The sequence below is a fragment of the Andrena cerasifolii genome, chromosome 15, assembly GCF_050908995.1.
Source record: "Andrena cerasifolii isolate SP2316 chromosome 15, iyAndCera1_principal, whole genome shotgun sequence".
Taxonomy (NCBI): Eukaryota; Metazoa; Arthropoda; class Insecta; order Hymenoptera; family Andrenidae; genus Andrena; species Andrena cerasifolii.
The window spans coordinates 934,412-947,374 of record NC_135132.1 but is presented as its reverse complement, the minus strand read 5'-3'; the positions used below and the strand labels follow the sequence as shown (position 1 = coordinate 947,374).

Below are 12,963 nucleotides of genomic sequence, written 5' to 3'. Positions count from 1 at the left end.
GTTCCCCTACCCCGCATCACCCCCTCGTCTTCGGTACGAAACCCCTCGCCCCGCTTCACCCCCTCGCCTAAGGTTGATCCAGAACGCCCCTATTATGGCTACTCATTTTCATTAGAAGTACATAATCCATCTAATGGCAATACTTTTATAAAGATCTAATAGGAAATACAAAAGTATAAATTTTCATAAGTGTCGGCATATATTCAAAGCGCGGGGCGAGCTGAATAAACCTTTTCCGGCAGTTGTCCAAATCTTGTGCCATTTAAAGTGTTAACGAGAAAAATGAAAAATGAAGATGCAATTATACTTCGAAGTCAGGATTCGCACTGGCGGCATTGGTCATCGCTTCCAATGTCACAGATGTGGTGACTCTGATGGCATAGCAGCACAGGAAACCGAAGGACATTAGAAGAACTTGCGCATGTCTGCATCCAAACCAAGCTGTAAAATTCAAATGAAATTATAGTCATTAATTATGTTCAAACAAATTTTGTTTAGAATAATAAATAATAATTAAATATATTAATATTTAAACTACTTACTATTTGAACTAGTGGGCTTAAGTGTAAATAATTGCCTAAAAGAATATACAATATGAAACATATGTACAGGGTGTTCAGCTACAAGGGGGAATAAATTTAAGGTGTGTTTAAACACCAGACTAATACGAAAATTATATATAACGATATTGCGGTTGAGGCTTCGAATGTTAATTCAAAGCGTTTATAAATATGCCTAGACCCGGTGTATGCGAAGGGTCGAGCTGTGGTTGTATTTAAAGGCTCTGTCGCATGGGGTCACTCACCTCAAAGAAGCTGCGACGAAATTTATCTCTTCGTCTTTATCACTTCACCAAAATTGGAGGGTACCGTTGAATTACCCCAGACCTGCCAAATCGCTATAATCCATCGTTTCCATTATATTCACTGTAACCAATTGTATTATCGAGACACACACGTGCAAAAATCACCCCCCCCCCCCAATATCAGATCTCTTGCACTAAAACGTGTGAAAACATTTAATAAAAAACGCAAATTTACCCGCACTAAAACACGCAAAAGAATGAAAAACGACATCGCCTGCACTAATACTCGCCACGAAAAAACACGTTCACACGTACTCAGACAATTGAAACTAATAACTCCCAATAAATAAAATTAAAGTAAGTTTTTCGACGTAAATTTGTGGGTCGACTGAATGTTTGTCTTCTTCGCGATGTGTTCAAATAATGTAATATCGGCGGAGCTGTGTTCACTATGAGAAGTACCAAAACAAAATGCTCATTTATGAAGTGCAGCGGCTAACCTGAACGAGTCGTGCCGTCGAGCAGGTAGGCCCACATTACTTTATAATCCCAGATGTGGCAGATGGTTTGGAGTTGCTTTCTTTTCCGTTTATTGCAGTTTTAAAATACTTGAACTTTCTTTGCATCAGTTTAGGGAAACTCTCTTAGGTTGACCGACGAAGACGTCATGCGTCAGTCTCACCAAATTCTCCTAACGCAGTACATCAACTAAGCAATCATACAAATAAACTAATTCAACTATTTTCGTTTTGATGATCCTCATATTCAACCTAGCTCCGTCAATATTAATTTATTTCAACCAGCATGAACACATCGCGAAGTTGATAATCATTAAGAGTTATCAGTTTCAATTATCTGACGGCGCATAAATTTATTTTTTTTATGTGCTTCGGTGCGGGTAAATTTGTGTTCTTTTTTAATTTTTTTCACATGGCTTAGTGCAAGAGATGTGGTATTTTTATTGGGGTGGTGTGATTTCTACGTGTGTGTGTGTGTGAATAACACAATTGACTACAGTGGATATAATGAAAACAATAGATTTTAGCGGGTAGGCACTTCGGGTGTAATCCAACGATCCCCCATCTATTTTGGATGAAGTGATAAAGAACAAGAGATAAATTTCGTCGCAGCTTCTCTGACAAGGAAAGGTCCTTAGGTTCTTAGTGTTTGTATATGTTTTAGAGGACAGAAAAATAAGATATACGTGTTTTTTTTGTAGAGGCCCGTTCATACTCAGGGGGTTAACCACCCCTCAATGTTCATAAGGGGTAAAAAATTGTGTTGAATAAAACTTGATATAAATTTCATTTGCGCCATAATGTGCTGTATGGATGATGTTCTTGTCGCCTGTCACCCTTATTAGGAGTAAAAATTAGCCGTAATCGTTTAAATACGCATATAAGATACTTCAAACGTGTAAAAAAATTCATAAAATTTTTAAGAAACCTAAGACATAAATTATTTTATGATGACACATCAGTGGTTTTATGACCATCGTTACTGACAATGAGGAGTGGGCCACCCCCAGGTAATTTACCCTCTAATAAGAGGTAGGATCCTCTCCTTGCGAGGTGAATTATGCCACGCGCAATTGGTTTTGAATACCACCGCTCGACCGCTTGCCTGCTTTGCCCCTGCGTGCGCCGTTGCACGCGGATTGCCTGCTTTTGGGCATATCTTTAAGCGCACTTTCAGGTCAAAACATAATTTTTTTTATATTTTCATCTCACATCATCTTAAGAATGACCAGGTAAAATTTGAGAACGAAATTCCTAAAGGAACAGATTTTACAGGCAGTTAAGGGGGACCAACAGTGTAATGGCCTTAAAAATATGTATTTTTTTAAGATGAATTGTGGCGCAGGTACAATAAATAGAAATTTGATTTTTCTTTTAATTAATACAGTATTTCCTCGTTAGCGACTCGATTTGGTGTACACGATACCGACTCTTCGCTATGCCCACCACTTTTGTCTCACTCTTGCCCGGCGAAAGCTGAAGCGAGATGGAACGAGAGCGAGCGAGAGGCACTGAAAGCGAGCGAGGACGGTACGAGACCGACGACGCGTTGATTTTTGTCTCGCTCCGTCTTTCGGTCGCCTGACATTCTGTCCTTTGCGCTTGCGACCATCGCGCACGCTCGCCGCGCACGCAGTGTTCCATCTCGCTCCCCCCTCCGGCCAGAAAGAAGCGAGAAACGAACACTCGGAATTAGGGTTCTGTTCACGATACCGACTCAACGCCGGTCCCGACCAGCGAGTCGCTAACGAGACAATACTGTAATACATTTCTTGAACTAAAAGAAGAATCAATTTTTATTTTAATCGAATAAACACATGGAAAATAGGGCGCTTATGCGCAAGTCCCCGTTGCTAGACGAACGCGTTCGGCGCGGTGTTAAACTTTAAAGCAGGGTCTCAATAGTGCAACGGCGCTCCGCGCACTTTTTTTTCAACGCGTAAGACCGATTTGTTGCAGAAAGACGTTCCCACTGGTGCCACTACGCGCCGCGCACAGGTCAGATTTATGAGTTTCTCGGATTTTCGAGCGGTTTGGAGCACTTGAAAGGGTCGACTGATACCTTACACAATCCTTTCCTACCCGCGGTACATATCACTTATCCTAAAACTAGCGCTCTTTCGATCTTCATTCCTTACTAGGTACATTCTCCTGCAATGTAACTGTACTCGCGTGTCCGTAAATCACATGACCTACGCAACGTCGATACATGTATACTTACAGTCGCATAGCATATGTGCGTTAATGTTGGAAGTGGACCTTCGATCATTACAGCTACATATGTTTTTGGCGTGGTGATCACGCGATGGTTATGCAGTTTTCGACTAGCATCTGCTACGTGTAACACCTCCCTATGTTTTGTCTACTGATCGAGAGAGAGATAGCGTCTCACGCTCCTAATTCGAACGTCTCGAATCGTTCGCGGTCGCGCCTGCGCGTACGGACTGCGCGGCTATGATACGGCTATTGCGGGCGCGATCTAGTCTTCGGGCGATAGAAGTGCTCCGGTTCGCTTTGAATTGTCGCGGTTCCGAGAATGTGGGCACGCGAAAATACTGCGCATTAATTTCGGAAGTAGACCTTCCATCATTACAGCTATATGTTTACGATAGGTGTTTGCGCGAGGACTATGCAGGTTTGGACTTGCATCTTCTACGCGTCATACCTTCCTATGTTTTGTCTATAGACTGCGACAGAGAGGGAGAGGGAGAGGGAGAGGGAGATCGTGCCTTTCTCCCGCACTCCTTGTTCAAACGTCACGAATCATCGCGACTATCGCTTGGCGCGATCTGACCTTCAGGCTAAAAGAGGGTTACGGATCCTTTTGAATTTTCGCGCCTCCGACAACGCATCATCATGTCACCACTCATCAGTCATCAGCGGTACCCTCCACCCGGCGTCGACAAGTAGCGTTCCCCCTCCACCGCCTCATTCTCACGTCGGCGACCAGCGCTCCTCCTCCCCTTCCCACCCACCCCTCGCCGAAGATGTGGTACCCCTCCCTGCCTCACCCCCCGCTCTCGTTGAGGTACCCCCGCCCCGCTTCACCCCCTCCATCTGCGTTGGTCCAGAATCGGAACAACACGTTCCATGAAAAATAAATTAAGTGATCAGTGTTAGTAGCCGTGCAGTGAAGTGGATATTCGATACATTAACCCGGACGCAATTGACGTTGCGACTATTAACTTGTGGTGTCGTATACCTAAGACCAGCTATGCACTGGACGCGCCCGTGGATGACTGGTATCGGTTCAGTGACCTAGTGACACAGTTTTTCAAGCTGCTGGTGAATTTTTTAAAGGATGAGTTTTAGTTACTTTATTGGTGATCATTAATTTTTAAACTTAACGCAGCCTATGGCATATTTCCGGTGACAATTCTCAAAATTTCCGTATGTGAATATTTCTTCGGCGTTTTTAAACAGACTTATTCATTATCAGCAACAGCGTTGGCTGTTATTGAATTAGGGATTTTTATCACAATAACGAACTACGGTCACTTTTCTTTCATTTCCTGTTACATTACCTTTTCATGGCTACGTTATTAACACAAGGAAATTTTGCATATTCCTTATCCTCCCACTTCAAATAATTATTATTTTAGATTCTTCTAAAAGAAAAAGTGTGTATTCGTCTTTTTACGTTACACATGATTTTCATCCATTTATCCTATATTCATTATTCACTTTAAATGACAAACAAACCATGACGAAATGTTCGATTTTATTTGTTACGTCTTTTTCATTTGCCATTCTACGCAATTTCCTTCGATGCATGCCGAGTTGCTTGTTCCTAGTCGCAGCGTGGCGCGCAGCCACGTTAACGTGGGAACTCGGCCGTTAGCCTCGGGCTGTGATTGGTCCGTGCTTTTTGTTAATATCTCGTTAACGAATCCTAGGAGAACATTTTCGCAAAGGAAAATGTTGTTTGTAATCACCCCCTGAGTCACCCTCTTCAACAAACCGCAGCATTTTTGGAACACCCTTTATATATATATATATACAATTCTTTTCCGTCAGAAATGCTACTTAGGTAGGTACATCTGCGGTATCGAGAAGCGCATCGTTACTTTTATTTCGCACTTGCTTCTACGCTCGGATGACCGGTTCTTCTGGGAGGGATGCAAGTTGGATTTGTTAGGAGGAGTGAAAGTTGCTAGACTAAATTTCAAACATAGGGAGCAGATTGTATCAGAAACAAATACCGCAGATGTACCTACCTAAGTAGCATTTCTGACGGAAAAGAATTGTCCAGCCTTTGGGCCTGCCATTTCTGGCGTAGACCTTTGGCAGGTAAGTATCCATTTCAACAGGCAGTGCCACCCGTGCGTCAGTAAGACCGCCCCCGGTTTTTGCCATTCCAGAAGGGTTTCTTGCAGTGAAAATCAGTAAATTTGCAAGCGCAATATCTTAAAAACCAGTGGAAATAAAGTGTATACATTAAAGCTTATTGAATTTGTCTTGGAACGCACTATCAACTCAGGTCTTCAAAAAAAAAATAGTTCCATTTGAAAAACCGAACTTGACCATCGTATCTTTTAAAATAATAATCGAAAACAAAATTCGTTCGCGCTAATAAATGGGCCCCCTCAAACCATGCAATTCCCTATTTTTTTATATTTTTATCGACAATACTTTAAGAGATATCGCGCTGTCCATTCCTTAGTGGGACACCCTGTATATATATATATATATAAATATATAAATATATATATATATAAATATATATATATAAATATATATATATATATATATATATATTTATATACAAATCACTCCACCATTTTTGGGATACCCTGGGGGGGGGGGGTATTGAAGGGGTGATCTGAAACAAGTTTTTCCTTAGTGAAAATATTGTCTGAAGCATCGTTAACGAGGTATTAACAAAAAACCCCGACCAACCAGAGGCTGAACCCCGCGGTAGCGCTGGCTACGCGGTAGGCTGCTGCGCTTGCACGTGCTACGAACAAGCAAATCGGCATGCATCAAAGGAAACCGCGCAAAATAACAAATGAAAAAGACATACAAAATCGAGTTTTCCGTTATATTTTGGTTGTCATTTAAAGTGAATAATGAATAAAGGATAAATCGCAAGGAATGCATGTCAAATGTAAAAAGGCGAATATACAGTTTTCTTTTTAAAGCAGAATCGAAAATAATAATTATTTGAAGTGAGAGGATAAGGAATATGCAAATTTCCTTTTGTTAATATCGTACAGACGAAAATATGATGTAACAGGAAATGAACGAAAAGTGATCGTAGTTCGTTATTTTGATGAAAATCCGTAATACATTAACGGCCAACACTGTTGCTGATATTGAATAAGACTGTTTAAAAATCACGAAGAAAAATTTATGTACGGAAATTTGGAGAATTATCGCAGGAAATTAACCACAGTCTGCGTTAAATTTAAAAAATAATTATCAGCAATAAAGTAACTAAAACTCACCCTTTCGAAACGGTAACTTCAAACTTAAAGGCCACAGATAAAAAATTATCGCAGCGAGTTCCGGTGGAACTCAAAAGAATCGGCAGACTCTCCACTTTAAAATGAGCTGAAGACATTGATGTTCCGGTTAGAAAACACGGAAATTTGTGCAATTTTTAAGCATATTTTCGAAAGGACATCGTAGACCGAAATTTTAACCGAATCGAGAGAACCACAAATGCGTCTTGAAGATATTTCTATTGTTCTTTTCCATGAACGTTCTACGATGATTTCTTCGCTTGCTAGAAGCAACCAAAGCAAAAAAAAACGGTTTTTGCTTCAAAGTTGAATAACTCGGCCAAAAAAAAAAATTGCACAAGAAATTTATTACTCTCTTTTTACACAGGAATGTGGCCGCTTTCGACTGGTGTAAATGAAATTTGTGTAAAGAAATTCATACTCCCGTGGAACTTTCACAAGTTGAAGATATTTTTTTAAATTGACCAAGTACTCTTTATATCATTATAACTTTGCCGAAAAGCAATACAGCTAAAATCTGAAAAACGGTTGAAAGTAGGGATTCCACGCTTTCAAAACATATTTTCAAAAAAATATCGATGCGACTATTTTTGCCGGAGTTATGACCATGTGAACTTGCCTCTATTTTTTGGGTTCCTCGGGGTGATCCTTTAATTAATGTGAAGAGTATAGCAAAGAATTTACTACATATATATATATATATATATATATATATATATATATATATATATATATATACACATATATATATATATTACTACATATATTTACTATATATATATACATATAAAATATATAAGAAACCCATCGAAATAATATCAGTAATTATTGGCTTATTAGTTACCTTCCGCGAACTTGTATAATATATAAAGATTATTAAAGGTAACTAAAAAGCCGATAATTACTGATATTTTTTCAATGGGTTTCTTATGGAAAAATAACTGAATGTAACTAATTATTTGCTGTTACTTTGCAAAATCTATACTACTCATTTCGGACCTCATTTTTTTTTCTTTTACATTACCAAACTTTAAAGAACTCGATTTAAAATTCTGCACAAAACAAAAAATTTGACATGTGTTTACACACAGATCAGATGTAGCCGTCATGATATTTTTACTCTTTTTTATAAGAGCTTATATTATTAGTTTACAAGAAATATATAATAAAACATAATTCCATAAGTTTTGAATTCTGACTTATTTCCTTATTTCTGGATATTCTGTCCGAATGTGACAATGGGTCGCAGTGCGACTAGGACAGGCCTGCCCTTTTGGGTGCAAGTACCTCCTCAAGCTCTGCGACCCGGGCAACAGCCCAGGGCTGAACTGTTACCTTGCTAACCGTTGCGTGGGTTTGGGAGAACTGCAAGAGTGTGCGTGCGTCCATACTGGCTCGTACCACGGGTCTACGTAGCTGGGCCGCACGCGTATGGGCGCTCACACACTCTTGCAGTTCTCCTAAAACCCACGCAACGGTTAGCAAGTTAACAGTTCAGCCCCGGGCTGTTGCCCGGGTCCCAGAACTTGAGGAGGTATTTGCACCCTAAAGGGCAGGCCTGCTCTAGGGGCTAATTCTACAGGCGAAAATAAGACGAAAATCAAGAAAATCGTGTTCGAGAAAATTGCCTTTAAATTTCAGCTAAATACGCATGCCTCTCAGGCGCCTATAACTATACCCACTTCGCTGCACGCGTGTTTAGCTGAAATTCAAAGTCAATTTTCTCAAAAAATAAAATCATTACCACAATTTCATCACTCTTGATTTCGTCTGTATAATCACCCCGTAGATTAGTGACTATCACCCTGTATATGTAGTATCCCTAGTGACGTTTTCGATAACTTGTTCACCGATAAAACTCTCCGTACACCATTTCTTACGCTGATTACTGAAGTGTCATCTTGGACATTTTGACTACATGACACTACCTATACATAATTGAATAATATTGCGAACCCTATCGGTTTTAGGGAGTCCTTTCACATTTTTACTTCACTTTTGTTTCTAATGCACATTATTATTTTCTTTAAACATACCAATATATGGAATATTTTCCTCCATTGTGGTCACACTGTTCACTAAGCTGTATGCTTTTGAATTGAATGTTGTTTAATGGAACCATGCTTGAATGACCTGTGATTAGATATCGATGGCTAATTAATATACAAAGATTCTGTAGAAACTTTTATGAATATTAATGAGCAAAAGATTATAAATTATCGTTGCTGTTATATCAATAAATACTGTGTTAATGTAATTACGTTATTACACTCCTCACATTAATTAAAACCTCTAGGAACACGAAAAATAGGGGCAAGTACACATTGTCATAACTCCAGCAAAAATAGTCGTATCGATATTTTGAAAATGTGGTTTGGAAGCGTGGAATCCCTACTTTTAGTAGCTTTTCAAATTTTAGCACTTGGTCAATTTAAAAAAATTTCTTCAACTTGTGAAAGTTCCACGGGAGTATGAATTTCTTTACACAAGTTTCATTTACACCAGTCGAAAGCGGCCACATTCCTGTGTAAAAAGAGAGTAATAAATTTCTTGTGCAATTTTTTTTGGGCCGAGTTATTTAACTTTGAAGCAAAAACCGTTTTTTTTGCTTTGGTTGCTTCTAGCAAGCGAAGAAATCATCGTAGAACGTTCATGGAAAAGAACAATAGAAAGATCAATCTTTCCTCTTCAAAACGCATTTGTGGTTTTCTCGATTCGGTTAAAATTGCGGTCTACGATGTCCTTTCGAAAATATGCTTAAAAATTGCACAAATTTCCATGTTTTCTAACCGGAACATCAATGTCTTCAGCTCATTTTAAAGTGCAGAGTCTGCCGATTCTTTTGAGTTTCACCGGAACGCGCTGCGATAATTTTTTTACCAGTGGCCTTTAAGTTTGAAGTTACCGTTTGTCGTACGTTGTTAAAAAATATCAACAATAAGTTTACAGATTATAAATTATGTACTTTAACGCTATTTTAACATAAGTTACTCAATTTACTGACGATATTATGGAATTTGTATTATTTTGTTGCTTGGATTTTAATGCAAAATATTGGAAATTCAACATCGTTTTAAGATAAATAATCGTCCTATACAATAATAGTGCAACAATTTTGTAGTTTTTTGCTAATTACTCGATTTATGCTACCGGAATCTACGCCTTAAGGATGAATTTCAGTGACAATCCTAGTTAATAGTCAATCAATTTTCAAGATGTGTATAAGGTTTTTTGTGATGAGAACGAGTCAGAAATGGAAATGGTGTATTCTTATCGCAAATTTAGTTGAATTCGCTTTTACTTTTTATTTCATTTTGTCAATTTATTGAATTTAATCTTTTATCATAAACCTTTTTGTTGAAATGTATCTGAAATGTAGCTGCTAGCAATGAAATAAACAAACCGTAAATAATTGTGCTTTTTAACCGGCTTCAAAAAGGAGGAGGTATTAAGCTGCATGCGGTGGCGACATAAATGCAGGTGCTGCCATGATGTTGGGCGAGCGTGTGCACAGTGAGTAAGCTAGTAAAAGCGAGCGGTAAAAAGGACGGTTATAAGAGTTCGTTCATTATATTTATCTCAGATCTTGTTTCATGTACTTCATATCTTTTTATTATAGTATTTGCACAGTCACTATTTATGTTTTATATCAGAATAAATACGTTTTGTTATATGAATGAGGTCAACTGCGTCTCGACGTTACCTGCTTATAAACTAAAAGTCCAATAGGTTATGGGCTCAGTATACGACGCATGTACGTACCCTAGAGATGTTCGAGTACACGGAAAAAGCGGGCCGATTCTGACTCGGTTTGAAGATCCGAACCGAGCCGAATACTCGAAAAAAAACGAACGGCTCGAAGAAAATCGGGAACTCGAATTTTTTCGAGCGGCTCGAATAGAACCGAGAACTCGAATTTTTGCGAGCAGCTCGAAGAGGACCGAGCGGGCCGAAAATACCAAGTGGGCCAAAAGAATCGAGCAGTCCGGATATGTCGAATAGTTTGAAGCTTAATGTTTTGAATATTTTAGAATACATATGTTTATTTACTGGATAGTGGTTCGTAATAATGTGAGTAACTAAATTTTAAACTGCAAATGAAAATATTCTCTAACTATTGAAAATAATTTTTCGCATATGTATCTATAATTTAATATTTCTTCTTGCGCTTTCCTTTATTTTTCTTTCTTTTTTTGCCATTTCCTTATGGACTATATTTCTGTCGAGTCACTGTTAACAAAGGCTGTTATCCGTTAAAAAAAATGAATAAGTATAAATAAATAAAGAATGCAAAGAGTCAGAATTAAAATTATGGGTTTTTCCATGTGTGTCTTGATGATATCTGAATGTTTGCAAAATATGACATCTGTACAGCGTGTAGTTTATTATTATTATTTATTATTTTCAACGGGAAAACCCTTTAGTATACAAGAAACATGGAAACATGGAAATAGTATAAAGTGATATGAGTCTGACAACCTAATCTAGTAACCTAAGCATATTGTGCTTTCGCACCGGAGACAGTTAAAGGCGGGATCTCCTACCCGCGATTGGTCGTTGCGATTGGTCGCAGCGACTGGTCGCAGTATACTGGTGCAATGGGAAAGCATGTATCTGTTCTCCTACAAGCGTCTGCGATCGTCGGGTTTACGCCAGGCGTAGGAGCCTGACGCGAGTCTGTTTGAGTACCAGCCTAGGCTACTCGAGAGACTACACAATGCGATGAGGGTCTGTTTCCCATTATACCTAGTCGCAGGCTGGGCACTGCGATTAATTGCATTGCGACCCATTGCCACAGTGTGACAGGATCCCAAGAAATAAGGAAAGAAGTCAGAATTCAAAAGATATGGGAGTATGTATTTTTATGTTACCTGTAGACTACTAATATGAGCACCTAAAAGCGGTAAAAATATCATGACGTCTACTTCTGATCTGTGTGTAAACACGTGTCTATGATTATATGTATTTTTTGCGCAAAATTTTAAATCGCGTGTTTTAATTGTTGGTGATATAAAAGAAAACAATTTTTGGGGCCCCAAATGAGTAGTGTCGATTCTGTTAAGTAACAGCAAATAATTAGTTACATACAGTTTTTTTTCCATACGAAACCAATTGAAATATTGACAGCAATCATCCCCTTTTTAGTTCCACTTCCGGGAACTTCTGAACAAATTTTTTGTTTGTTTTCTAATCAACATAATCTAGGCCTTGCTACTACGGAAAAAGCATTAAATATATAAAAATACATAATCCTCCCCCAACTTTTGAATTCTGACTCGTTTCCTTGTTTCTTGGGATTCTGCCCCACTGTGGCAATGGACTTGGTCGCAGGTAGGAGTGTGCGAATCGTCCCGAGGCTCGGGTCCCTGGCCCTCGGGACGAGTCGGAAAATTTCGGGTGGGGTCGGGCGGGGTCGCGATACTTTCGTAAGTTTCCGGCCCGTCCCGAGCCCGAAAAGTCGGCTACCCGCACACCCCTGGTCGCAGGCAAGGAGATTCAGCCTAGGCCCAGTCGCTGGGTCAAATCGCTGCGACCAATCGCGGGTAGGAGATCCTACCTTAAGGCGTCCACACACGCCCGTAGTGCCCCCACACGTTCCGCCCGGCCTGTACAGTCCGGACTGCGCAGGCCAAACGGACATGCGGGCCGGAACGTGTGTGGCCGCCTTTATTCGGAGAGTCGACTGGCAATGAGTACTTTGATCCGGAATGAATCAAGCGATGTAGAGAACATATCAATGTCTGTGAGGTATTGGTTTGCCGCATCCGTAGCTCTATTAATGGGATCAGCTGTGTAGTTATGGTACCCAGGCACCTTAAACTCGAACAGGGGCCTGGGATACAGTTGCCGTTGTGGGGCGTGAAAGCGAACTATTGCCAAGAGCTCCGGGCAGTCAATTTGACCGTGTATTAGTTTATAAAGAAACATCAGATCCGAAACAAGCCTCCGATCACTAAGGGTGGCAATCCTTGTTGTGCGTAGTGCAGGACCATAGTCATGGTCATAGAAACGCATCAGGCTACCTGAAGCTCTTGAGGCCAGTCTCAAGAATTTATGCTGAACCTTTTCAACATAGCTTATGTATAGCTTGTGTCTCGGGTTCCAGACCACCGACGCGTGTTCCAACAGCGGTCTGACGAGAGAAACATATAAGAGCTTTAGTGTTTCAACTCTT

The 12,963-nt window shown here is 39.7% G+C and overlaps 1 protein-coding gene across 2 annotated transcripts in view; it reads right to left on the bottom strand.

The window, feature by feature from the left end:
• LOC143377196 (putative inorganic phosphate cotransporter) overlaps nucleotides 1-12,963 on the bottom strand; it is a 111,035-nt gene that overhangs the window by 66,397 nt on the left and 31,675 nt on the right. For both annotated transcript variants that reach the window (XM_076828240.1, XM_076828238.1), the window contains exon 2: nucleotides 308-441. In XM_076828240.1, the coding sequence (XP_076684355.1) occupies nucleotides 308-441 (134 nt within the window). The remainder of the gene's footprint in view (nucleotides 1-307; nucleotides 442-12,963) is intronic.